At 36.5% G+C, this 27,547-nt stretch overlaps 1 protein-coding gene across 6 annotated transcripts in view; it reads right to left on the bottom strand.

Annotated features, from left to right (window-relative positions):
• Window positions 1-855: 855 nt before the first annotated feature.
• The window catches only part of ATP2B1 (ATPase plasma membrane Ca2+ transporting 1), a 131,470-nt gene continuing 104,778 nt past the window's right edge, over window positions 856-27,547 (bottom strand). For 3 of the 6 annotated variants that reach the window (XM_053895584.1, XM_019446405.2, XM_019446406.2), the window contains exons 13-22: window positions 26,357-26,536; window positions 25,600-25,687; window positions 24,890-24,996; window positions 17,714-17,905; window positions 17,264-17,477; window positions 16,612-16,823; window positions 11,922-12,029; window positions 9,788-9,970; window positions 9,315-9,401; window positions 856-4,102 (exon numbers count right to left, since the gene is read on the bottom strand). In XM_053895584.1, coding sequence (XP_053751559.1) covers window positions 3,791-4,102; window positions 9,315-9,401; window positions 9,788-9,970; window positions 11,922-12,029; window positions 16,612-16,823; window positions 17,264-17,477; window positions 17,714-17,905; window positions 24,890-24,996; window positions 25,600-25,687; window positions 26,357-26,536 — 1,683 coding nt within the window. In that variant the 3' untranslated portion in view covers window positions 856-3,790. Of the gene's footprint in view, window positions 4,103-9,249; window positions 9,402-9,787; window positions 9,971-11,921; window positions 12,030-16,611; window positions 16,824-17,263; window positions 17,478-17,713; window positions 17,906-24,889; window positions 24,997-25,599; window positions 25,688-26,356; window positions 26,537-27,547 lie in introns of all 6 variants that reach the window. The other 3 variants (XM_019446408.2, XM_019446407.2, XM_019446410.2) reach the window with 3 other exon arrangements.

The following is a 27,547-nucleotide window of genomic DNA, read 5'->3' as shown; positions in this document are numbered from 1 at the left end:
TATATATGTGTATACACACACATACCACACACACACACACACACACACACACACACACATATTTTTGGCCTACAAATGAGTGCAACATCGTAATTTAAAAACAAAGGTTGGGATGGCATTTGGACACAGAATCTGAAGGGTAGCAGAGGTTAGAAGAACATTGCAGCTGCAATAGGACAGTTATCTAAAGACACAGGGAAGCAAAAATATCAACAAAGACTTACAGAAACTCCCCTTTCTTACTTAATTTTACAAAGGGAACTTAATCCTAATACATGACACATATATAAAATCTAACTTGACAAAATGGAAAACATCTCAGATCATGTCATAAATGTGGTACTTACAAATACTCAATAATTTACTAATAATTTTTACTAATGGAAAAATAACCACTTAAAGTTCAGTATTTCAACAAAGTTGCCGATTTATGTGAATAATTTATTATAAAAATCAACTAAGGGCAATTTGATTAATTTTGTTACCACAGAGTTCAGATAATTGCTATTGACAAGTTTGGATCATTTAATGAAAAAAAGGAGCTCTAACAGTTATTGTGAAGAACTAATCTTTTCCAAAACCAAAACATTACACGCTCATAGACTGTAGAAATGATCTAATGTTGCTGCAAGGATTGAAGACCATGGGTAGAAGAGTTAAGGACAAGATACCCACTTTCGGTCTAGGGGCAAGGTCATGTGTATTAGAATATCGATTCCGTTGTAACACAACCACAACATTTCAAGTACATTACAGCATTTTCATTAACCAGATTTTCAAAATTTCAAGTAGAAAAAAGTAATTCCAAAATATGATGTTCTGATCAGTTCCAATATTCAAAAAGTTCAGTCCCCATTCAGAAACAGATAAACAGTATATTTATTAAATGAGTTAAGACAAATAAACTTTACAAATAGACAAATAATAAAAGGCTCAGTGGCTAAAATAGATGGTAAGCATCATTGAAAGAAATCAACACCATCACGGTATCTCAGTTGGCTTACACGTGTAAAAAGAAATTTTCAAAGAGCAATTTCACAGAAATGAAGCCAGTTTTTTTTTTCTTATAAACAAATCATCATTTCTTGGTTCAAAACTGACATCTGTTATGAAAATTACCATATCACATATTTGTAAGATGACAAGGAGTAACTCATCTTCAAAGTGCAAGTAAGTCTATTTACAACCACAAAAAAGGCAATGATGAGGAGAAAAGGAGTTTTAAAAAATATACAAAGATTAAAAACATTTGGGATGCAAAATTAAACAATTTTTTGGTTAGAGGATAAAAGAGAAAAAGTGATTGAATTACAGATGCTGATTTCAGCTATACATACTATATAATGGGATCCAAGATCTTGAACAGCTTGCTTGCATTTTTTTCTACTTACATAATGCTCTGGAAATTTCTGGTAGAAATTACAGTGTCTCAAAGAGAGAAATACACACTAAGCATGTCTTGCTACTAATTCATGGATGTCATAAGACCCGTTTATGGAGTAGAGTTGGTGTAAAAAGCCATTGCCTTGAGTTGAAAAATGAATACTGTAAGAGCTCAATACAAATCCTCCAAAGCACATGCACGTCTAAATCTTTTGGTAATTACATTCATATTTAAGCATAACCAAAATAAAAAAGAAAACTAAAAACATTTCCCTTTTCTCTATTCCCTATGCCTTGTAGGCTCTCCAGTTGCTAGGGTCAATTTTTAGAGTTGAAAGGGTTCTTCGAGATAGTCTAGTCCACCACCCTCATTTAGGGTAAATGATTTTCCCAAGGTCATGCAGCACGTTAATGGCAAAACCAAGACTAGAAACCAGGCTGTGACTCCTAGCCTTGTATGCTTTCCAGCATATCATGCTACCTCTTTTTACAGTATGATTCACTATAAATACCTGATGAATAAATGTACAGTTACAAATGCTGACAGAGCCAATGTGTTTCTAAGACTTGCAGAGGATTACTGCAAAGGCTTGATGGAGAGAAAAAGATTTTCCTCCACCCACCAAAAATATCAAGCACCGTCAAACTAAACGTTTCTTTGCTAGGTCAGCATGCTCAGATGTCCTAGTCCTCGTAAACTTTATGTCAGCCTGAGGATTGTATACCTGGTGAAATCTGGGCCCTAACACAACGCCAGTTCCTAAAAGGTAAAGACAGAGGCAAAAAAGGGGAGAAGGTAGACAAAAGAAACACAGACTTAAAGAACCCAATTGGCTTAGAGATAGGCATTCATTCCAGTATATGGTTTACTGTTATATCTAAGTATGTATGTTTTAGGACCTTTTTCCACCTTTTCATATAAATCTCATTTTACCTAATTTGTTATTTGGCCACTTACAAATTAAAATAAATGTATCAAAGATAATGGTGATAATTATTATTTTCTTAGACTGTGAGACTATTTTAGCCAAACTAAATTCTATGAAGAATATGTCAAATGGTGATTCTATTAGATTACCACTGGGGATCTATACCACAAGCGGTATTTCATGGGGCTGTTACCATCTTGAAATTCATTCCAATTGTGGTTAAAGAGAACAGACTGATGCACCATATATGCAGAATTAAGTAAAGAAGCTGCAATTTCTTTTTAAAAAAACATTGCCGTGTATTTATTTAATAAAAGGGCATATTTATGTTTACAAACAAGTTTCAAAAACAAAAGGAAAAACACGTATGCTTCCACCTGTTAACCTTTTTCAAAATGCCAACAGCCCTCATGCTGTATGAAGGTTTCTAAGGATTTATTAGAAAAATCAATACAGTTCACTCACAGTTCACCAAGACATCACTGAACTAACATGTTTAGACAAAAACAAAAAGGACTAAGGTTCTCTTGTAGTTTGATAGTTTGATTTAATTTGATTTGCCTGAAATAACAAAAGCATTTCAAGCATCTTTCATTATGTAGTTGATGTCCCACATTAAACAATCTACTAAATTCTGAACAAAGGTTATTAGCAAGTTTTCAAAAATTTTAAAAATTAAACAGTTGTTTCAAAACCATTAAGTAGTAAATGTATTTAAGAAACTAATTAGGACAGATGCCATAACTTCATTAAACACCACTGCTCATGTTTTTTTTTGTTTTGTTTTGTTTTGTTTTTTTGTTTTTTTTTTAAACAAAGCATTAGTGTTATCTATTTGGCTATTAGTATTAGCAATTTATCTACAATATTTAACAAGGTAAATTGTAGGCAAAAATTTAGTACAGTTTCAATAGAAACACCCCTTTTTGTTTTCCTGAAAATACAGCAGTATTTGAAGGACTAATTTTTCTCTGCATCAGTTATAAGGAAGCTTCCCATCTATGAACAGGAACAAAAAAAGTATCTACAAACCTTGTAAACAGATCTGTATCATTTATAAACATAAATAATCCAAATTATTAACAGCCAACAGCAGAAATTAAAGTATCAATTCAATGATCCAGGGTTTTGCTCGCTGTACCCTCCCCCTCTCCCATCAAGGACTGAGATAAACTAACGCTCTGCTAATACACTGTTCAGGACCATTCTTAGGTACTACTGATGATCCACAGGTCAGCATATGCTGAGTTTACTGTTTATCTGTCAGTTCGTTTCTCCCACCCCCCAAAAAGCACCCTCAGTCTGGCAGAAAGCTTTGCTTTTTTTTTTTTAAAAAAATAAATCTACATTCGTACAAGTGTGTCTTCTGTTGAAGTCCAAAGACAAGAATACGATCTTGTCCATCACAATATGTGAAAAGACCCAGTTTCAATTTGTTTCTTTACAATGCAGCTAGTGTGTTAACATTCAGCTTACAATCAGAGTGATGTTTCCAAACTATGTAGTGGGCTTCCTGGGGATGAAGAGGTAGCAGACTTGTTCATTTCTATTGTAAGGTGAATCCCGCTGTCAACAGCATTGTTATTTTTGTTGGGAGAGGGTGGAGGACTGGAGTTACGTTTTGTAGGAGCATCATCTTCAGCATCAGTGTCATCAATAAGGGGGATATGAGGCTCTGAATCTTCTATCCTAAACTCAGGATGTGTCATAAAGTTGTGAATCGAACTTCTTGATTCCGGTTTTTCTAGCCCTTCGTATAAAGAACTACGAAATGCATTCACCACTCGAATCTGTAAATATCAGAAAACATAGAGAGATGTCAGTATGCTATTTGCCTAATTTAAAAATGGTTCATTTATGAGTCTGAATCCACAAACAGCTAGGTATGAGTGAATCATATTTGCATGTAATGCAGTGGGACTTGCAATACACTGTAAAGAAAATGAATATTTTAGTAGGACACTACAGAACAACAAAACCACATACGCTAAGAATTAAGAGTTACAGAATTCAAAGTAATACTGACTGAGAAAATCTCATGGTCACTGGCTAAAAATTTAATAGCCATTTTATAGGACTTTTTTTCCCTAAGAAAACAAACACAAACACACAAACAAAACAAAAACTTAATCATACACAAGCTTTAGCTGAGTTTTAAATTAAAAAAAAAATGTAATTGGTGAAAACAATTCAACTAAGTTAAACAAAGTCAAGCACAGAGGGTTACTATTTATCATGCTAGGAATTAGGGGGTCACCGACTATGAAAAAGCCAAGCAAATATAAGCTGAATGCCACAATGAACTCACATCTACCCCACTAGTCCATTAATTAAAAAATAAAAATAAAGACAAAACCCAAATAAATATCTATAAAATGCCATTAAACAGCTATAAATATTTGAGTATATGCCATTTGTCTATAAAGCATTAGTATTTTTCTCTATAATAGATTAAAACATAAATCACTTTATATACTACAGGTCACTGGAAATAGATTGAAAACAAAACCAAAACCCTCTGGCATTCTTCTATAAACAACTCCGCAATAAGACACAAAACTTTTTGGTATTTTTGCCCCTAAACAAACAGCCCAACAATTCACCCTCCTTCTTAGAAGTCTGCTGTATACGTGAAAAGAGGTTAATGGGTAATTAACTTAAAAACACTGTTGCACACACTGACATTAGGTCTCATTAACCCACGTCATACAGATTTTCAAAACAAAAAAAGGGACAAAAATCCAAACAGTTGAGCATCTACTAAACATCAATCCAAATACAGTGTTTACTTTTGCATTGATTCTAATGAATCCTGTTTAGTAATGAAGACATCATTTACTCAAATGTTAAGAGAAATCACTAACGTCAACCTTCACCAGAATCATCTCATATGACAATGATAATGAAAAAAATTAATGAATTTCTTCAAATGAACATTTGAATGTATTTTTAGAACAGGGAACAGGGGTGCCTGGGTGGCTCAGTTGGTTAAGTGCCCGACTTCAGTTCAGGTCATGATCTCACAGCTCGTGAATTCGAGCCCTGTGTCAGGCTCTGTGCTGACACCTCAGAGACTGAAGCCTGCTTCAGATTCTGTGTGTCTCTCTCTCTGTCCCTCTCCCACTCATGCTCTGTCTCTGTCTCTCTCTCTCAAATATAAATAACCATTAAAAACAAAAAGTAACAGATTTATGTCCACTTCTTTTTTTAATTGTATATATCTAAGATGTACAAATTGATGATTTGATATACATATATACACTGTGAAATAATCATGATGGACAGTCAAGCTAATTAACATAATACATCCCTACACACTGTTATCATTTGTGTGTGTGTGTGTGTGTGTGTGTGTGTGTGTGTAAGAGTCTATCCTCTTAGCACATTTCAGGTACAGAAGTATTGTTACCTACGGTCAACCATGCTATACATTACATCTCAAAAACTTACTGGTCTTACATAACTGAAACTTTGTAGCCCTTGATAAACAGTTCCGTATCTCTCCCTACCCCTGACTGCCATTCTACTCTCCATTTCTATGCGTTTGACTATTTTGGACTCCCATTTCCAGGAATTTATCCAGAGGATTAAAATCAAGATCTTGAAGAGATACCTGCATTCCTATATTGCAGCATTATTTACAATAGGCAAGATACGGAAGCAACCTAAATGTCCACTGACAGTTGAACAGATAAAGAGAATGTGGCATATACATACAAGGAAATATTATTCAGCCTTGAAAAGGGAATTCTGTCATTTGTAACTACATATGCTAAGTTCTGATTAAAACATCATCTCTCCTCCCAGTTGTCTTCTCTCATTTACCAAGCCCTGTCTGCTGGAGGCTGCTTTACCTCTTGTTCATTTAGCTCTTATACACAGAAAGAAGATAGCATGGTAAAGTGAAGAATACAGAGGTGAAAGGTCTGGGTGTGAATTCCAGCTGGGCCACCTCCTAGCTGAGGGATGCTGGACAAACCTATTTCCTCAACTATAAAATGGGAAATAATAATGGCACCTACCTTACAGAGTTGTTACGGGAGATTAGTTAGTTAATACATGAACAGATTCAGAACAGTGTTAGCTCACAAGTAGCAATGTCATGTCAGGGCTTTTCAAACTTTAATGTGCATGCAAAGCACCTGCGGGTCTTGTTAAAATGCAGATTCTGATTCAGGAGGGGCTCTCAGTGGATCTGATATTTAATGTAAAGTCTGCAACACAACTCTACAGAAATATGGTAAAGATAGCACATCTAAGGTCATATGACACCCTCCAAATGAAGAGCCAGTTATTCAAAATTTTGCTGAATAAAAATGAATATATACCACCCGCAAGATAAATTTGTCTAGGAAGTTTAACATGAAGTTAATCATGCAGAAACAATTAGACAAATCCAGAATGTAGGATAAGGCAATTGGCCTTGTTTCTTCCAAAAGGTCAAGGTCATAAAAAAAAAAAAAGAAAAAAAAAGGAGAGACAAAATGGATCAAAAATGCTATATACTATAGGACATTGCAGGGACAACTGGAGAAATCCGAATAGGACTGTACATGACACAATGGCCATCAATGTTAAAGTTCCTGGATGTGATAATACAGTATGATTACATAGCACACTTATTTTTAGGAGGTATATGCTAAAGTATTACGAGATGAAATGTCAGGATGTCTGCCACTTACTTTCAAATGGTTCACAAAAAATGTATATACCAATATGTAGACAGATATATACTACTAATGTATAGACAGATAAAGCAGACATTATAAAGTATTAAGAGTAGTAAATTCAGGTGACGGGTATTCATATATTAATCTTTCCAATTATCTGTCAGTTTGAAGGTTTTCAAATACAAAATTTTGAGGGGCGGAGGTCCTTCAGGATAAAGTCTCATTTTGCATCCTTCTTACAAGATATGCACAGACCCTAACCCCTACCTTCCATTCCAGTGTCATCTTAGCACCTGTCCCTGAGGCCCACTTTCCTCAACTGGCAAATTTCTATTAAGGGTCAGCTTGGGAGAATTTCTTTCAGGTAATTTTTCCTGACTTCCCAGGGTGGGTTAAGGACCCGGTTGTAATAGTCCATGTTTCGTTGCCATGTAGAAACACATTTGTTTCCTATACTAGATTGCAAAGTCTGGTGGTTCTAGCACACAGCCCTGGCATATGGTAGGCCTTCCACAAGTGTTTACAGATCACAACTAAAGAAACGTGAATTAACAGTAGGGGATGAAAGAGTGAGTGGTAATAAGCCCTCAAAAGCCAGGATGATGTGAAATCCATAAATAACAGGGAAGGAGGGATGCAACCAACACTAGCTGTCCTAGGCATAACGCCAGGCAATTTACGTACATCATTTCATTTAGGTAGGTGCAGACCTGGGGTAATTTTTAAAAGCGAGTCCTATCTGTGGATGTATGTAAATTTAACATCCTGGGGCGCCTGGGTGGCTTGGTCGGTTAAGCGTCTGACTTCGGCTCAGGTCATGATCTCATGGTCTGTGGGTTCGAGCCCCACGTCGGGCTCTGTGCTGACAGCTCGGGGCCTGGAGCCTGTTTCAGATTCTGTGTCTCCCTCTCTCTCTGCTCCTCCCCTGTTCATGCTCTGTCTCTGTCTCAAAAATGAATAAACGTTAAAAAAAAAAATTTAAAAATAATAATAAAAAAAAAAATTTAACATCCTAACTTTACAGGGTGGTCTGTCCTTGGAGTACTTGGACAAGCCACTTAAACCTCAAGTCAGTTTTCACATCTGCAAAATGGGGATAGTTCCTGTTTTTCCTGTTTTCCAACACTGGCCGAAAGTGACAAATGAAAATTACTTAAGCAAACTGAACAAACAGGCACTATGTAAACCGTCCTCCTTAAAATAGCACTCTTTTCTTCTACAGCTCATTGCCTGTCTAGCTTTCTCGTTCTTCCTAGTCTTTAACTGGCAGAGGACCAAATGGAAAAGATAGGTCTCTGCCCAAATACGAGATTAAGCATAAGTATTTTCAGCTGATTTTGGGGGTGGGTTGAATGGTGGGGTGAGCTTTATATCTTTAGTGCCTCCAATATTCTTAGAATTCACCATGAAATCAAGACTCTAATGCATAGTAAAGATGATAGAGGTTAAAAGGCTTTTGGGGAATTTGGCATTTATTAAAAACCTGAAAGAAAATGCATTATGCTAGTCAATTAATGGAAATCATGACATGTTATGGTTTAAGAATTGATCAATGGTACACCTTCCTACTTCCTTGGAAAACTTAAGGGAACATTTCTTACCCAGGATAAAATTTTCATTAAACTGATTATATAAATGAAAAAAAAAAATACCCATAAATGCCACAAAACTTTGAAGCTTATACAGGGACCCCTTCTCAAAAATAAACAAACAAGTAAATAAATAAATTCAAAGCAATGCCACAAAGTCTGGACTAAGAAGGTAAACAACTGGCTGTATACTGAGATCTTTTCTTCAGGGTACTAACTTAACTTTGCAAACCGAACAAGATAAAAGTCAAAATGTTAGATTAATATTTAGCTTTAAAAATGTAAATTCTTGGTTCTGTTAGAGCAGTTTCAAATCACATGCTTTTGGGAACCATGCAGTATGAACATGTTTAAAGGCATATACTCAAAAATTTATAGTAGTTTCACAACTTCTAAGCTACAATTTTATTCCCCATATTAACTATCAGAGTTAGCACAGAGACAAGCTCACAGATTTCATATCTAATCTTTGGTTGCAACTGTTCCACCTGTTAGCTAGCCCTCTAAGAAATAAAACAACAACAACGACAACACTTTGAGGTCTCAATCCACTTTACGAAAAGAAAGCTTTATGAAAAGCCTGAACAATGAATTTAAACATTAAGGAGAAAATGAGAAACGTTAGGTGTGTGAAGTAGGAAATGTTAATTTCATGCACTTAGGAACACACACTCACACCCCACAGTAGTAGAAGCAGTAGAAGAGGAAAACACTACATGTGTAGGGGTAGAAATATTTGTTACATCATGATGCTGGCTGGCGATGGAGGGTTGCCGCCTTAGAGCCCCCTGAATGGAACTTCCACTCTGGAAAGCATTCACTACATCCATCTGCAAGGAATCAGAGATTGTGACAGCTTGCTCAGCAAGAGAGAGAGAGAACAAGAGAAAGGACCATTCCATCTATCAACATATAAAAAGTAAAGAAAAAGGCACTTTTTACAGAGCAGATAAATAGGCAAGAGTAGCATTTTGAGATGAAGGGGGGAAAAAAAGCTAGGAAAAAAGGAGCTGAGGGGCATATAGACACATTCCTTCACGATGAGTTAAAACTTTCACTCATTCCAGGCACCAGTATTATTTTTCAAAAGAATAAGTTTTGTGGGTTGGGAAGGCTAGAAAGGAAGTTAAGGAGGGCATTCAAACCTCCTCCCCAGGTCTAAAAGCCCTTGGCCCCCACTCCCATCACTGCTCCTACCTCTCTACCAGGCCCATACCTGCGTCTGGATTCTGTTCAGACCTCTAAACCACAAGATCTGGCCGCGCCGCAACTCCCTTTCAGCATGGTCAATCTCTTCCACGTCCTCTGCTAGCTCCTCCTCAGGTATTTCTTCCTTTTGTGTTCCGTGACCAGCTTCTTTTAGGAATTTTAAGCGGCTAGTTGGAATTGTTGAAATAAGCTACAACACAGGGGAAAGAACTTAGAAATAAATCAAAACTGAGTAAAATTAAACCAATCAACTGTAATACAAAAGGCACGAAAAGTTGCGAGTGTGGCCAACTATCGTCACCGACGGAGCAATGAGATCCTGTCCATCAGGCTTTCTTTCTCAGAACAACAATAAAATGCTCTTTCCTTAGCTCCACAGAAGATTTAAGTTTGAACAGTAAAAAGTTTTCCTGAGTGGAAATAACCTGATTATAGCTTTCTTATTTTAAGGAAGACATTCAAGACAGTAAAATACACAGACATGTCCTGACCTATATATATTAAGCTCATATTAATTATATTTATTTCAAATAAAAGAAAAATGGCAGGTAGTCTTACTGGATGCAAAACAAGTTCATGTTTCATTAGTGCAGGAAGAGCTCAATGAAAAGAAACATACCCAAATCAAAAAATCTTCAAGGTTAAACTAAAAATAGTTTTTCTGTTTATTAAATGCATCTAGTTTTACAAAATGAAGCTCTTTAAAACTGGATTAATACTGATTTATCATGACACCAACAGGAACAGATGCCCCAGGAAACACAAAGAGCATAAAAAACAGTAATAAGTATGTATTAACTTGTAAGTATTAATAGCCACTAAGTGCTTAAGGAAGTCTGGATTATCGGGGGGAAACAAGCATGCGGCCAAAATCAGAGCTGCTTGAAGAGCTTCTAGTCCAACCACCTCATTTCACAGAGGTGCTGGAACAGACTCAGACACATAAGACCTAAGGTCTCCTGACAACCAAAAGCAGTGCTCTTTCTACGGCGGCACACGTAAAATCAATAGACGACATCAACCAAAGCCAGCAACCGGTCCCTGTTGGGTATGTTGGCTGTACTGAACTTCCTCTTCCTGAAATGAGCCAGATGTTTTGGGAGGTTGTGGGGTTCTGTTTTGCCTATGAGGAACATTATGAAATAACTAAAAAGGTAATCAAAAAAGAAAGGAGGCCCAGGTATGGATCCTACTTATAAGAAGATCTCTATTAATGAGTAATGCAACAGGAGTAAGAAGAGAAACCCCAGAACCTAGAAACATAATTAAGAAAAAGGTGAGATAAAGGCACATGAAGATTGAGTTAAGTTTCAGTAAAACCTGGATATTTACTTAGACTGACTTGCAGAACAATAAATTAGGTCACACAAGTTACACACCACAGCCTGATCATTTATGGAAATGTTAGTACAGACTATCAGTTACTTTTACAGTAATGGTAACGGACTTAAAATGAACAGGGAACACACACCACTGCCACTTATCGTTTTTAAAAAAATGACAGGCATTTGTAAGCTGCTTATACCAAGGATGAAATAGATCTCATTTTTCAGGTATTGTATTTTATATGTATAAAATACATATATTTTTGGTATTGATTTGGTATTGATTGGTCAAAGCCAATCAATCCAAATAACTGAAAATGTCATTTTGTGGCCCATTTATCCAGGTACCATTATTTTTACAGAAGTATCCTCTAAATGAACTGAAATTCAAGCTTTTTCTTTAACTGTATTTTGGATTAAATTACATAACAAAATGATGAAAGTCCAGTAAAAATATTTACTCTGACAATGCAAAAATAGGTCATAGAGCAAAAGATAGAGATATTAGCATCTAAACCAGTTATAAATACATCATCTTAATAATGGTTATAAACCTTGCTCTAAAGAACAAATTAAAAAAATATGTAAGAAATTTAAAGTGTTTTATTATATTGGCATAACCATAACAAACAATAATAACATATGAGAACAAATATTACGTTTAAAAAACCCTCATGCCCCCGAATGCCCTTTCATGATCTAGAATGGCAACTACTTAGAATTAAGTAACAGAACTGATTAAAGAAAATACATACTGGAAATTAAAAAAAAAAAAAAATCACTTCAGGTTTCAACATAAAATGATGAGCTTTTTACCTGGCCCCAGAGTAACGTTCCCATTCCTAGGAATATTGACCATAGCCACTGTTCTATTGAAAGTTCTGAACAACTGAAAGGTTTTCCACCAAACTGCACAATTATTATCTGGAGGAATAATCAAGAGTAAATTTATTTAAATCTTTTAAACTTTACATTTCATATACTTCAAAAATTACCCAAATTTGTATCCTTTAAAACTCAAGCTGAGTAACGATTATTCTGATGGTGACAGGCATTATCATATTCACAGCTGAAAATAAGACAAATGAAAATAAATTAAAATCCCTCTGCTGAAAATTTTAAATGCACGTATATTTCATGTTTAAATTATGTTCAGTAAAAACTAAAAAAAAAACCCAAAAAACTCCTAACCAGGAAAGATAACTTTATGCTATTTCTGGTATGATCGAAGTAACTACGTGCCCTTGTATTTAGTATAATTCTTTGCATAATTTTAATGTATTTTTGTGGAAAAGACCATAAACTATGAAAAGCGAACGTAACATCCAATCTTGTTTTCCTCCTCCACAGCTGTTCATTCTTTGTTCACATTTAGATGTCAGGACAAACATGAATAGTAAGAGAGGACAAGCAACTTGCAAAGTTCCATGAAATACATGCTTATTTAGGTGGTGAATCCTCAGAAATTTGGTCTCCCTTATAAAGGGAGAGAAGTCTAATGATCTGCATGAATAAAATCCTTAATCCAGTGCTTATGCTGCTCTCCTTATTTTAAAGGAATATTAAGAATTAAATATCAATATTCACCTTCTTGTGAGTCTGACAGGCTTCTCTTTCATATGGCAGTTAGTAGCTACCAAATATTGAAATTAAAAGGAATCAATTTGGTATTAACATTTTTAAATGTTTCAAGTTATGCATTCCATTCTTTATAGCTGTACTTGATCCCAAATTCAAGTGATATGTGTTTGTCAATTCCACTGTTCTTCAAAATCAAGACTATCTGTATACTTTAAAAATAGATTTCTTTTCTTTTCTTTTCTTTTCTTTTTTTTTTTTTTTCCCAGCAGCCCAACCAGTCAATTATAACTGACCTGGCAATCTTGCTTGGATTTTAAGAGAGATATCTAACTAAAATAATTTTCTTTCATAAACTGAAAGCTCAATATTTATTTGTGGGTTTTCTATTTTTTTAAAAATTTGAACTTTATCTTTTGGTATAATAAGGATGTGAAAAACATATTAAGATGTTGGGCAAACAATCAACAATTAATATGATTGGACGGATTTAATTTTGTAGTTTCAGATTTTTTTAATTTTTATTTATTTTTTGAGAAAGAAAGAGAGACAGAGAGTAAACAGGGAAGGGGCAGGGAGAGAGGGAGACAAAGAATCCAAAGCAAGCTCCAGGCTCTGAGCTGTCAGCACAGAGCCCGATGCAGGGCTCGAACTCACATACTGTGAGATCATGACCTGAGCTAAGTTGGATGCTTAACTGACTGAGCCACCCAGGTGCCCTGGACTGATTTCATTTTGTGAGAAATAATCTTTCATTTTTGAGTTGTAAGGAATAAAACTGAATAGTTGTAGCATTTACTTCTAAGAGCAAGAGACTAAGTTTCCACATATTCCTCAATATACGCCTTACTTAGATCAACAAAATACTACAGAACTGTGTAATTGTGCACTGAAGCATTTTCTAAATGTGTGCTGAGGGAGCCTTGAATTAGGTGTTATCTAAATTTAGAAGTAGCTGGTTTAAAAACATTTTTTTTTAATGTTTATTTATTTTTGAGAGAGAGAGAGAGACAGAGACAGAGACAAAACCTGAATGGGGGAGGGGCAGGAAAAAAGGGAGACACAAAATCCAAAGCAGGCTCTAGGCTCTGAGCTGTCAGCACATTGCCTGACGTGGGGCTGGAACCCACAAACTGTGAGATCATGACCTGAGCTGAAGTCGGACACTTAAGTGACTGAGCCATCCAGCGGCCCCTGGATTATTTTTTAAAACTTTTTTTTATCTATATTTGAGAGAGAGAGGGGCAGAGAAAGAGAGAGGGAGACACAGAATCTGAAGCAGGTGCCAGGCTCTGAGTTGTCAGCATAGAGCCTGACTCGGGGCTCAAACCAGGAACCGTGAGATCATGACCTGAGCTGAAGTTGGATGCTTAACCGACTGACCCACCCAGGCAACACTAGAAGTAGCTGGATTAAACAGAGTTCAACAAGTTCCTTAACTGCAGGATTTCCCAAAGACTTTGAACTGTTAATTAAAAAAAAAAAAAAGGAAAAAAAAATGCTGCGGACATTTGGGTAATTTTCCCTTCCAAGCACTAAGCTCAGAGCTTCTTCACATGCATGGTCTCTCTTAATTCAGTAATTCTGTGATGTGACCCAATTATCCTCCCCATTTCAGAGATGAAGCAATTGCAGCTTGTCAAGATCACACAATTACTAAGAGGCAATGATCTGACTCCACGACTAAATGACTCCTAAGTTTGTACTTGTAACTACTGTGTTCTATTGTTTTATGAAACTCCAAGGGGGCGCCTGGGTGGCTCAGTTGGCTGAGCATCCTACTCTTGACTTGAGCTCAGGTCACGATCTCACGATTCTTGAGGCTGGGCCCCGTGTTGGGCTCTGCGGTGACAGTGTGACACCTACTTGGGTTTCTTTCTCTCCCTCCCTCTCTGCCCTTCCGCAGCTTGTGTGTGTGGTCTCTCAAAATAAATAATTAAATAAATAAATAACCTTAAAAAAAAGAAAAAAAGAAACTCCAAGAGGTAAATAGGCAATATTTCCTTAACTTCTCTAAGGGTGTAAGAGGAACTAAAGGAACCAATGTTTCATGAGACCTATTTTGAAAACACTGTTTTAACTGCTACAAAGTAGGAGAGAGACAAAATATTTACAAAGAACTAAGGATTATTCTATACTTCATGACCTGTCCAAAAAAAAAAAGAGAAGAAAAATCAGCTAGTAAATAAAAAGAGACAGAAATTAAATTTAATACAATTTATAAGGTGAAGTCTTCAAGTACCTCAGCTCTACAATCAAGATTTTGGCTAGACTATCTGTGTAAATCAACGGCCATGTTTTCCTACCCAGCTGAAACTGTCCACAAAAATGCTAATCAAAGTGCTGATCCATGATAAGAAGATAAGGAACAGGCACCAAAGTACAAATCAATGCACTGTTTGCACAGCGTTACCACTGCGGCTGCTACTACATGCAAAAAGAAAAAAACCCACAGAAACCTCCAGCAACATATAAAAAACTCTCAGTTGAAATACAGTGTGATTAATGAAACTTGTTAATTTACATTCTGACACATGGTTCTTATCTCACTGTGGACCTGTAATAAATGGACCAGTAGCTGGTCCACGGACCACACTTTGAACAGTACTGGCTTATTTATAAGGTACTGAAGAATGATATCTCACATTAACTGTTTTGGGCATATCAATCTTTGCTGGGAACCAAATTACCAGATTTGCCTGATAGGCAGTTAAATTTTTTGCAACTCCCACATATTACAAAGATAACCTCAATTTTATAGCAAGTAAAAGCTAAAACTTTAGCATGCCATGAACAATGATTTTTTTTAACAAACATAAACAAAATACTTCCAGAAAATACTTGATAAGTAAGCAACATTTCTCCTAAAGTTTATGGAAACTGAAAGCTAAAACAGAAACAATTAAGTCTGGGGTTTTGGTACCTAGAGTACACAAGCTATGGCTGAATAAACTGTTTAAAATTCTTCAATCTTCATTTCAAAACAAGCACTATCACTGCCTGGTTCCTTTGTTGAAAAAGCTCACTATGTAATTTTAAATCTTGTTTGACAGTACAGGTAACCCATGAACAACACGGGTTTAAACTCTGTGGGTCCACTTATACATGGATCTTTTTCAGTAAACACAGTACAGTACTGTAAACGTATTTTCTCCTTATGATTTCCTAGTAACATTTTTTCAACATTTTTTCTCTACCTTACATTACTGTAAGAACACAATATTTAGTATTTATATAACATTCAAAACTATGTGTTAATTGACTAAGTTATTGGTAAGGCTTCTGGCCCATAGTAAGCTATTAGTAGTTGAGTTCTGGGAGAGTTCAAAAGTTATATTCAGATTTTCAACTGTGCAGGGGTGAGCTGGGGTGAGGAAAGGGTGTGGGCTGGTGTCCCTATCCCGTGTTGTTCAAGGGCCAAATGAAAAACTGGCATGTACCAACTCAGAGAGCAGCATTCAGAATCACATGAATTTTAGAATATTCATTTCAGATATTATTATTTAATAACAGACTCAACTGTAGACAAAGGATTACTATCAACGGTGGGACGCAATTAAGCGATCCCTGTAGCTAGACTAGAAACTGGTTAACTAAGATTTATCTTAAGTAACATTAAAATTATAATAGTTTGATCATGATATAGAATGAAGAATCAGTACCAGATTAAGTAAAAAGTATCACAACCACAGAATTGGTAGTGCAATTAAAATAGTATTAGCTTAATATGATCTTCAGGATTTCAGGATAGAAATGATCATATTTTCACTGGAGGTATGATATTTAAAACTTTTTTTAGGTGTCATTAAGGCAATACATAGAAGCCCCACACATGTAGCAGTCAAGTAATTTCTGGAACAAGCTACCTGTTTATCTAGTATCTCCTACATAATAATCAAATGTGAAACTATCTTTTCCAATTACCCACCTGTACCACAAAAGTGCCTAAAACAATTGTGCAGAAGATGGCATTATTAAAGATTCCTTCGAATACATTTCTTTCACCATGAATTTTCCGGGCATTTATTTCGTTGAAAAGTTGCATCAGCACAAAGGTATTAAAAACAATAGTATAATGTTCGGAAGGAGGAGCATGCAAAGGAGCATTTCTTCCACTATCAATATCAAAAAACTTTTCTCCTGAAAGAATGAAAAATTACGATTTTGTAATTCTCATACAAAATAATTTAACATTTCAAGAAAAGTATGCAGTAATAAAACCTAGCCAGACCTTTATTTGATCTCCAATGACAGCACAGGAAAAGTTGGAAGGAACCTGGGGTTATCTAATACAACTCTCTTGTTTTACAGACGAGGACATGGAACCCCCCAAATTATGACATCGAAGTTAGTGGCAGAACCAGGACAAGAAACGAGGATTCTTTTTACTTCCTCCCACTATCTATTGTAGTGCCTTCCTAATAAGCATCATTCACTGACAAAGAGGAGAAAGTAAAGATAAATGGGGGTCAGAAACAGAACAACTTCTGTTCTTGAAGAAGTTGTAACATTAAAACATCTGGGATTACATTAGCTTGGAATAAAAACAACCAAAGCTTTATCAGGCATTGAATTCTTACCAGCAAATAAGAGTGTAAAGACTACTACAAGTTGATAGAATGCATGACCCAAAATATTCTTCATCATCGTGCGTGAGATGAGAGGCTTATTTCTACCATAAGGCTTCCGGAGCAAGAGAGACTCAGTGGGGGGTTCAGTCGCCAGAGCCAGGGAAGCGAGCGTATCCATTATGAGGTTCACCCACAGCATCTGTACAGCCTTAAGTGGTGAATCCTAGAAAAGACAGGTTTCCTAATAGACATTCATAACTATTCAGGGACTCAGAAATTCTCAGGAAGCTTTTTGTATTTAAGAACTTACAGAACAGAACAGGATTACATTTTTATATTAATTAACCTACAATATTAAGGTTCAGTTTATTCAACTATTTAAGTACTTTAACGCGGCAGATTATACACACAGTTTTGCTTTAAAACAACCATGTTTTAATAAAAAAACTGTGAACCTACTTGAGTAATACAGGCGCCCGTGAAAGCAACAATCACTGCTACTACATTAACTGTGAGCTGGAACTGAAGAAATTTGGAGATGCTGTCATAGACATTTCGTCCCCACATAACTGCCTTAACAATGCTCGTAAAGTTGTCATCTGTGAGAATAATATCAGATGCTTCTTTAGCTACGTCAGTTCCAGCGATACCCTATTAAAAAAAATTCTGTGAATTAGACTCAATGTTTAAAGTATAACCTTTAAATATCCGAAAGGGTAGTAAATAACAAAAATTGTTACCTCCATACTTAGTAACTAAGGACTTAAATTTACTGTAAAAGAAGGTAATATACTTATTCTGAGATACCTGTCAGGAAGATATTCCATCTAAAGCAAAAATCAAAGAGTAAGATATTGCATGAAATAGAAGTACAAACCAAATATTTCCAATGAAAACCTAGTGTTGTAATTGAGATATGGTGTAAGTATAAAATATGCACTGGTTCTGAAGACTTAATACAAAAAAGAAAAAAGAAAGCTCAACAGCTCACTAACTATTTTTCATTGGTTACACTTTTAAGGGATATTTTGGATTCACTGGTTTAAATAAAATAATTATTAAAAGTTAAAAAGGAGAAAAGAAAGTTCAAACTTGGCTTAAAAACAATGAGGAATGAACACAGGCATCACCCAAGTTCCTCCCAACAGTCACACAAAAAGATACATTCAACCATAACAACTCACAAAAACAATGTTAGTGAGAAAGGAGACAGTGCAAAGAAATCCTAAAAGGCTAGAAAGGAGATAACCAAACTGTAAGCTGGCAGACCCTAGAGAACGGAATCCTAAGCCAAGAGTAGGGAAAGCAGAAAATTAACTTTCTTTGCACTACAGGACGCTCCTATACAAGGCCCAGTACTTGGCAGCACCAGGTAGCACTGGAAGGAGCGGTGAAGGTATGAATGAAAAGAGAAGGATTTCTTGTAAGTCGATCAAAGACACTGAAGAAGTACCAAGAAGGTCCAAACTAAGAACCACGTCCGTCAAGAGTAGAATGGGATGCATTAATAAACTGTGGATTAATCAAAACAACACAGATGAATCTCATAAGCATAATGATGGATCAAGAATACTGGACTCACGGGGCGCCCGGGTAGATCAGCCGGTTGTTTAAATGTCTGACTTTGGCTCAGATCATGATCTCGCGGTTCACAGGTTCAAGCTGGACTCAAAATAACACGTAACACAATTTTCTTATGTTCAAAGTTTGGTAACAGGCAAAAGTAATCTTCAGACTACTAGTTATCTTTGCAGAGAAACAGGGCAACGATTAGAAGACGGTGTGACTGACACACCTATGGGAATAGGTAATAATCTATTCCTTGCTTTGCATACTAGAACAGGTCTGTTCATTTGTGATAATCCATTCAGTTGTACATTTATTTATATATTTTTTTAATTTTTAAAGTTTATTTATTTCGAGAGACAGAATGAGTGGGGGGTGGGCAGAGACAGAGGGGGACAGAGGATCCAAAGCCATTTCTGTGCTGACAGCAGAGCCAGATGTGGGGCTCGAACTCATGAACTGTGAGACCATGACCTGAGCTGAAATTGGACACTTAACCAACTGAACCACCCAGGCGCCCCTCAGTTGTGCATTTATGACTTAGGCACTTTTCCGTATGTGTGTTACACGTTAATAATAAAATTAAAAGAAAAGGCACCTAGATCCTCAAGGCCTCTTCCCAAGTCCATGCAACCAAGTGACAATTTGGTAAGCCCTCTGACCTGGACGAAGACTGCCTGCTAATTTATCAGAGAGGGTATGACAAAGAAGGTCCAGACTGAAGGGTACCAAGCACTGCTGAATATAGGGGTGCTACCCTGAAAAAAAAAAAAAAAGAGGCTAAGAGTAACTCTGTTTATTGAGTGCTGAGACCACGACCCTTTTTTCTCTACTTGTTGCCCAGTACTGTACCAGTATTAAGGTACAGATTTGACAATTATTTTCTGAGAAATCTTAAGAGAAAAGACCTAAAAATACAATTCAATGTACCCTAAGGAAGTGAAATGGCCAAGCCAGAACACTCTACTGAGAGGCTTCTGTTTGACAAATCCCGCCTACAGGTCCAAGGCTTTCCAGCTTTCCACTGGTAGACACTCAGAGACAACCGAGAATCACCTGACATCTGAGGAAAGACTAATCTGAAAGAGACTAAACCAAAAGGCAAATGGACACACAGACTCTGCAGAGACAAAAATTTATTTTAAAAAGTCAAATCCTTAGAAAGGTACATCAGTGAAACATGAATAGGATGCTAAAACAGTAACAAAAAACTTACAGATCCAAAAACAACTCTTGGAAATTACAATATATGATCACAGAAATGAAGAAAACAAAAACAAAACCAAACAAACCCAAAACTAAAACAAAACAGAAACTGAGGAAATATCCACGAAAATAAAGCAAGATGACAAAGGTATGGTAAATACGAAAAAAGGAGACCAGATAGTAAGTCCAAGCAGTTCAAGAACTGGGAAGGACGTAGCACTTTTATGGGCTTACCAGGCACAGGGTGGGAAGGAGGGTGGGTATTCCAAAAGAACAAACAGTGGCGATGAAATGATTATTACCAAAAAATTTCACAAAACTGAAGAAAATGAGTTTATTTCATAACAGAAAGTCGTTCCATGACAAAAAATCATTACATTTCAGGAGACTGGAAACTAAGACGTATATACTTCCAGAAAGGAAAACAAAAAAAGAAAACAACACAAGAGGTTCAAAATTGAAAATGGTTCGTAACAATAGAGGAATGAATTCAAAATTCTGAGTGGAAAAAATGATTTTCAAACTAGACCTTTATACCAAGTCAGATTAAGAATCAAGAGTGAGGAAAGGGTGGAGACTTCAGTCATAAAAGTTATAAAAGAGTTTACCTCTCCTGAATTGTTTTTTGTCAGGAAGTTATTGGAGAAGACGGCATTACTATATGAGGGAGTACACCAAAACAGATGATGACATCGAGTCCAGGAAATACAAGAGCCGACATGAGAGAGGAAAAGGAAATCCTCAGGTATGGAGAAAAACAAGACAGCTGGGCTGCAGGCCTAGCCAACAGTCCACATTGAAGCATGTCAGAAGGTCTGGGAGAGGAGGCTCTAAGAAGGTAAAAATGTAAAAGTGCCAGATGATTCTGACGTAAAGAAAGGAGAATTTGATGATGAATTAGTGTTGGGAGTACACAGAAAAGCAAGAGTGAACAAATTAAAAAAAAAAAGATTTAAAAAGAAAGTCAATGAAAAAGATAATTTATAGGGAATACAAAAAGTTGTGCAAGCAAGTAAGACTTATCAGTAGGCCACACGGCTCAGCTTGGATCAGCATTTACGATCACAATGCTGATCAATATGCTGATCTATCTGAAATTATGCTCTAACTCTGTGGGAAGAGTGATAGGATAGGTAGTGTGCCATGTATGCAGTTATGGAGGTGACCGTGGTGTGTGCCTGGTGAGCCCATAAAAGTGCTACATCTGCACCTTCCTTAGCGAAAAGTCAATAGCCAGTGCTTAAGAAAACAAAAAAGCACCATCATGCCATTTAGATATGTGGACGCAAACAACTAAGGGAAACAAACAGCTAAACTAGTCGGTTTCCTTTCACCAAAAAAATGAGCTGGAATAATACTTATCACTGGGGACCTAAGTAGTAAATCTTATGAAGTGATCTGACTTTTTAAATGCATATATTGTTTTGATAAATAAGCTTTTCTCAAAAATATTCAAGGGGAAACAATCTTAATTTAAAATTTGAGTCTCTAGCTTCTAATTGGAATATGTGACTTGGAACGTGAACCGTATCTAAAACATCTGAGCCCTATAGGTTTCCCTGTTTCTCGGCAGCCCCGTCTTGTACAAATGCAAACCTCACCATACCCTTGTTCAGAATCCTTCAAAATTTAAAGAGTAATTTTGAGATGTTAATTTGCGTCCAAATAAAAATGAGTTCCATAGTCAAGTAAGTTTGGGAAACTTCCATCAGAAAAAGTTAAACAGCTTTTTTGTGACCTTCTCTGAGCCGTGCGTCACCCTGTGTTGTGAGTCTCCAAGCTTCCTTTACTCCGCTGGAAGTCTGCTTGGGAAAGGGCTGGTCTACCGGATGAAAGAATGAACTCTCTCAGCATTTAAGGCCCTTTTCGGGTCCCCAATCAGCCTGGCCTCATAGTCCATTACCTCCCAAGAGCACACACCCTCTTCTAGTCAAGTTAAACTTCCTGCAGCCCCACTGAGGGTCTCTGGGCTGTACTTCCGCACCTCCTCTTCTCTCTCCCTCAACTCCAATTGGCACTTCTTTCAGAAACCCTTTCCCCATCGCTCCAGGCAGAGTCTTCCTCCTTGCAGCACTCCGTGTGTTGTGTCTGGGCCTTCACTTGGTGCCACTATGCTCTGATTATTTATTTCTCTGCCTGCTGAACCTTCAGGAGGCAACTACTCATCTCTAATGTTTCTGGACCAGAATACTGAAAATAGCTTCTTAATGTTTGGAGAATAAACAAACAAATCCTTTATTAATCCAAAGTTTAAAAAGACAGGATCTTAATTACCTTAGGGAAGATTTTACTGCCAAAGATGTATTTGGTTATAGAAATACATCATGGTACTCAGACTCTGAGGACAGAAATATCGGTATGTTATGGTAAAGTGAATTTTGGTAAGAATAACGTAATAAAATAATATAATCATATTTTAAATGTACCACGGAGGCTTGCAATCTTAAGGAATCTATGGGGCATGGCTAAATAGAGGAAAAAGTCAGACTTCTTTGCAAGCTAATAATGTACTTTTTTTTTTTTAATATATATTGTATTTATTTTTGAGAAACAAAGAGAGATAGAGCACAAACGGGGGAGGGGCAAAGAGAGAATGAGACAAAGAATCCGAAGCAAGCTCCAGGCTCTGAGCTGTTAGCACAGAGCCTGGCGTGGGGCTCCAGCTCACAAATCATGAGATCATGGCCTGAGCTGAAGTCGGATGCTTAACCGACTGAGTCACCCAGGTGCCCCGCAAGCTAATAATGTACTTATACTAGAGTCCTTTTGTAAATGTCACTTTAATGTTGAAATTTTTTTTTAATGTCGAATTTTCTAAATATCAGTATGTATAGTGTGTGTGTGTATATATATACATTATATATAAATACGCATACATACGCATATATATACATATATACGTATATATATAGATATACATACATATATATGTACATATATATAGAGAGAGACAGAGAGAGACAGAGAGGGAGAATACACAGATAGTATTCTAAAATGGCTATTTCTGCCTGCAAAGTAAGAGACAAATTTAAAAAGGACTAATCAATAGTCATTTCTTGCGGGTATCTATTATAAACTCAAGCCAAATAATTTTGTCTTTCAGTTTTAAAATATAAGATTGAAAAACTGAATAAATACACAAAGTAAACTTAAGCTTGACTGAACAAAAGTGCTTTCAAGTTCAAGTCATTCTTCCTCTGTCTTTTTAAAATAGATTTAGATGTCTGATGTGCTAACTTAAAAAGAATAAGTGGTACAATGGGCCTAAACCCTTCCGGGCTTAAACAAAGCAGCCACTGTACTGTTCTATCTGTAATACTATATTTACCTGTATGTTTTGAAACCTCTTAGCATCTGCCTTAAACACTGAAGTTTTGGGAAGAAAGCTTTTTAGTTTTTAAAATGCACTGCAAAAGCCTTCCTGGCTGGCTGTCCAGATGAAAGTAACAGTCAGAGTCCTGGTAAATGCTCAAGAGCAGCAGAGTGTGATCCCGTGTTCCTAAAGTGAACAATGATCCTATCTGCCCACAGCCAAAGGAAAGGCACTTCAATATTCCTTCTCCCTTCATCTACCTTTCACAAGTCTTCAGAAGTTCAGACAAACGTGCTGCCAACCCTACTGAGTTTGGAACAGGGTAGGGTGGGGCTCTTGGGGTTCACAGCTTTCGGCTGAGAGCACTTCACCCACAGAATTTCCTCTTTCCATCTCTCTCATGCCAGCTGAAAGGCTGTCACCATGTTGATGGTTCTGCTAAACCCCTATTTTAGCAGCAAAATATCAGGGGGATGAATTACACAAATAAACATTGGTACACATATATAATCTTGTATCTGAAACCTGTAGGGCCAGACTATGTTTCACGATTCAAGTCTCCCATATTTTAGAGAGATAATGAGGCACATAATTCCCATCACAAATTCCCCCAGAGGGGGCAAGTGCCCCTCAAAAACTTTAATACCTATACAACGGCTATGAAGGTTCATATTAAGTGGGACAAGTAACTTCCTCACATCAGTTCAGAGTAAGTTTGGGAGTCAAATGAGTCTGTTGCAAATTTAGGAAAGAAATTTCAGTTTTCAGACTTTTAGATTTGAGAATTGTGATTATGGACCTGTATTTTCAAAAAATGAAATAAAATAAAATTAAAAATAGAGTACAAGTTTTCTATAGCACTGAAAATACAAAGATTCATTCCAAAACTAAAAAACTGGAAGAAATTGATTTAAAGATATGAAAAACCTACTATCAATCATTAAACACTTATGTAGTACAGATATTTCATGATAGCAATTTTATAGTAAATACTTAATCAGTACACTATCAGTATTATGGCTAGAGTAAAAGAAAATAATAATGAAATGCTGAGATTTTCTAGCACTTTAAATAATCAAATCTGAATCCAAGACTTGTGGGGGAGGAAGAGGATTATAGCTATTATATATGAAATGATGATTCAGTGACTCTTTAACAGACATTTTCAGTTGAGTGGAAGATTCTCAAATCATATTTTTAACTTAGACACACACACACACATACACACACACACACTCCCTCTCTCATCTGTTCAAAGCCTGTCTCTTAAGAGGATTGCTGAAAGGTTCAGATCAGATGACAGATACATATATACATTTTGCAGAGTATAAGGTAAATGCATGATGTTGTAAGTGTTCAAGAGTCACCTTCTAGCCAGATTTCACTGCATCAAATAAATGTAGTTACAAACTACTCAGACTTATATATCAATTTAGAGACATACTTGGGACTCAAATCTTGAGGTACAGAGTTTAATATCAATAGCAATTTAGTAACAAACAACCCAGCCAGTAAATTATATCTGAATACGTAAACAGGTAAGTTCCTACCATTGCAAATCCAACATCGGCTTTCTTTAGTGCTGGGCCATCATTTGTACCATCACCAGTTACAGCTACAACCTGGCGTTGTTCTGAGACAGTGCTGTCAATTATACCTGAAACAAAAGGAATATTTTTGCTGTAAAAACCTCCCCTTTAATTAATAAGATGATTCTGCAGAGTACCCTGACCAGCCAGTTTTACAGACCTGAGGTTAAAAAGAAACAAACACACATAGAGAAATGAAAACTGCTGAGACGCTGGGCAAGGACCAAGTCCAGAAACTAAGGTTACGTTAGGAGCAATATCCTGTTTTACTGAAGATAAACACAATTAACCAAAGGTGTGAATAGGAACTATATTCATAGGGTGTCTGGTGGCTCAGCGGGTTAAGTGTCTAACTTCGGCTCAGGTCATGATCTCCTGGTTCGTGAGTTCAAGCCTCACATCAGGCTATGTGCTGACAGCTCAGAGCCTGGAGTCTGCTTTGGATTGTGTCTCCCTCTCTCTCTGTTCCTCCCTCAATCATGCTCTATTTCTCTCTCTCTCAAAAATAAACAAACATTAAAAGAAATAAAAAGGAAATGTATTTAGACTTTATTGGAAAAGATAACATCCTAGAGTCAATAAATCTATTATTTAGTATCTATTACTATTTTCAGAAGGAGAACACATTTCTGTTATTAAGAAATTGTGAAATAACTGTAAAACCTACTCACCTTTAACCAGTGTATGTTTGTCAGTAGGAGATGATCTTGCAAGTACTCGAAGCTTTGGCCAAATCTTGTCTATCCTCTCTTGCTCAATCTATAAATGTTTATGACAGTTAAAATGCACCCAAATCTAGTTTTATAATTCCCCAATTAGCAATCTGGCATATGTATCAGCAGTTCTCAAAAGTATGGTTAACAGACCAGAACCATCAGCAGCTCCAGGGAACTTGTCAGAAATGCAAATTTTTGAACAAGGCACCAAGCCTATCATCTTATCAAATAACAACTCTGGGTTGGGGCCTAGCAGTCAAGGTTTTTAAAAAACTCTCCAGGTCACTGTGATGCATACTCAAGGTTGAAAACCGCTACTGTATATGATCAAAATTAGAAAATCTTCCTATTGTCTATGAAAATGAAAACTCCTTAGCACAGTATAAAAAGCTCAGAAGAGTTTGAGGTGCCCTAAAATATGCTCTGTTATCAACCTTTTCAAATTCCTCCTCCCACATTCACTTACACATACACTTCTGAAATTGGCCTAGACTGAAAAAAAGAAGTGTTCTTTTTTGTCCCTTTAGGAAAAATCTCCAGATCATGAAATCCTAAAATTTCAGTGTTTTTGTGCTTCAGGTGCAGGCTGCATTTATTCATGGTGATACCTAACACATGGTGCATATTCAGTATGTTATTTGTTGAATGAAATTCCTAATGTATGAAAAATTTATCAACATAAAAAAACCAAAAACCAAAAAACAATCCTTACCTCTCCTTTTTCATTTCGTATTCTTCTGTTGAAATCTTTACCTTCTAAGCATAGAAAATCTTCCCCAGGATGTAAAATACCACATTTGGTAGCAATAGCCCGAGCGGTATTAATATTATCACCAGTGACCATCCGCACAGTAATTCCAGCCCTCTGACACTTCCTTATTGCTTCTGGTACCTGGTTGACACAGAAAAAAAATCATATTATGAAAGAAAATTAATATTTCCAGAGGGGGGGGAACCCACTGCATAATGCATTACTGCATCGTCCCACAGATAATGAAAATTTAAATTTCATCTCAATATATTCAGTATTTCTTCAATTGTTCCCAATAATCTCTTCTTTCCTCTTCTACTGCCACAGTCCTAGTTCAGGCTTCATTTTCAGTTGTGATTCTATTTTATGTTTGCATTATTTATTTACCAAAGCCTTCTTAAAATGCTCCCCCTCCCCAACCATTATGCAGTTCTTTTCTGGCTGGCTTTCTACCTTTCTGGGTTTACTGCCCAGACCACACCACAGTAAAATGCTGATGTATTCTTGAGAGTATAGTATGGGTGGCTCGCTTCCCGCCCCCCGCTCCCCCCACTCCTTATCTTCTAAGGATGACTTTACCTACTCTTATAACTTCAACTGTCATGTATGTGCTAATAACTTTCAAATTTACATTTTTCTCCCGCCTCATTGTGAGTGCTGGGTTCATAATTCCATCAGAGAAGTGGACATTGGAATTTGGGTGTCCAAAAAGGGGACGATGTTTCTTAAACCTATGTATCTAACAGAAACCTAAGGGCCATCATCATGACGTCTTCCATCTCCTTTATCCTATCCATCTTTAAAGGACAGGGAATCTTGTGGATTCTACCTCAAACCTTCCCGGCACCTTGTTCCCTCTACCTGGTATCCTTGTCTACGTTTGTTCCTCCTGTAAAACATCTGATAGACTTGACAGAATTATTCTTCTAATAGATTTTCTTAAAATTACGTGACGATTCCTCTACTATTATACTATAAACCACAAAGTTCTTAGTATAATAAAGTATCACACTTGAGCCTCAGAATAGTTTTCCAGTTTATCTACAATTTTCTTCTACTACACAACTTGATGGATGAATAATCTATATGTTGTTTCTGTGTCTCTGGTTCTAGCAATTCCTTTTGCCTACAAAATCCTTCCCTACTCTTCTC

Source organism: Panthera pardus, unplaced genomic scaffold (assembly GCF_024362965.1).
Source record: "Panthera pardus isolate Hobbes unplaced genomic scaffold, ASM2436296v1 HiC_scaffold_6, whole genome shotgun sequence".
Classification (NCBI taxonomy): Eukaryota; Metazoa; Chordata; class Mammalia; order Carnivora; family Felidae; genus Panthera; species Panthera pardus.
The sequence above is the reverse complement of the archived record's forward strand: the minus strand, read 5'-3'. Positions and strand labels throughout refer to the sequence as shown.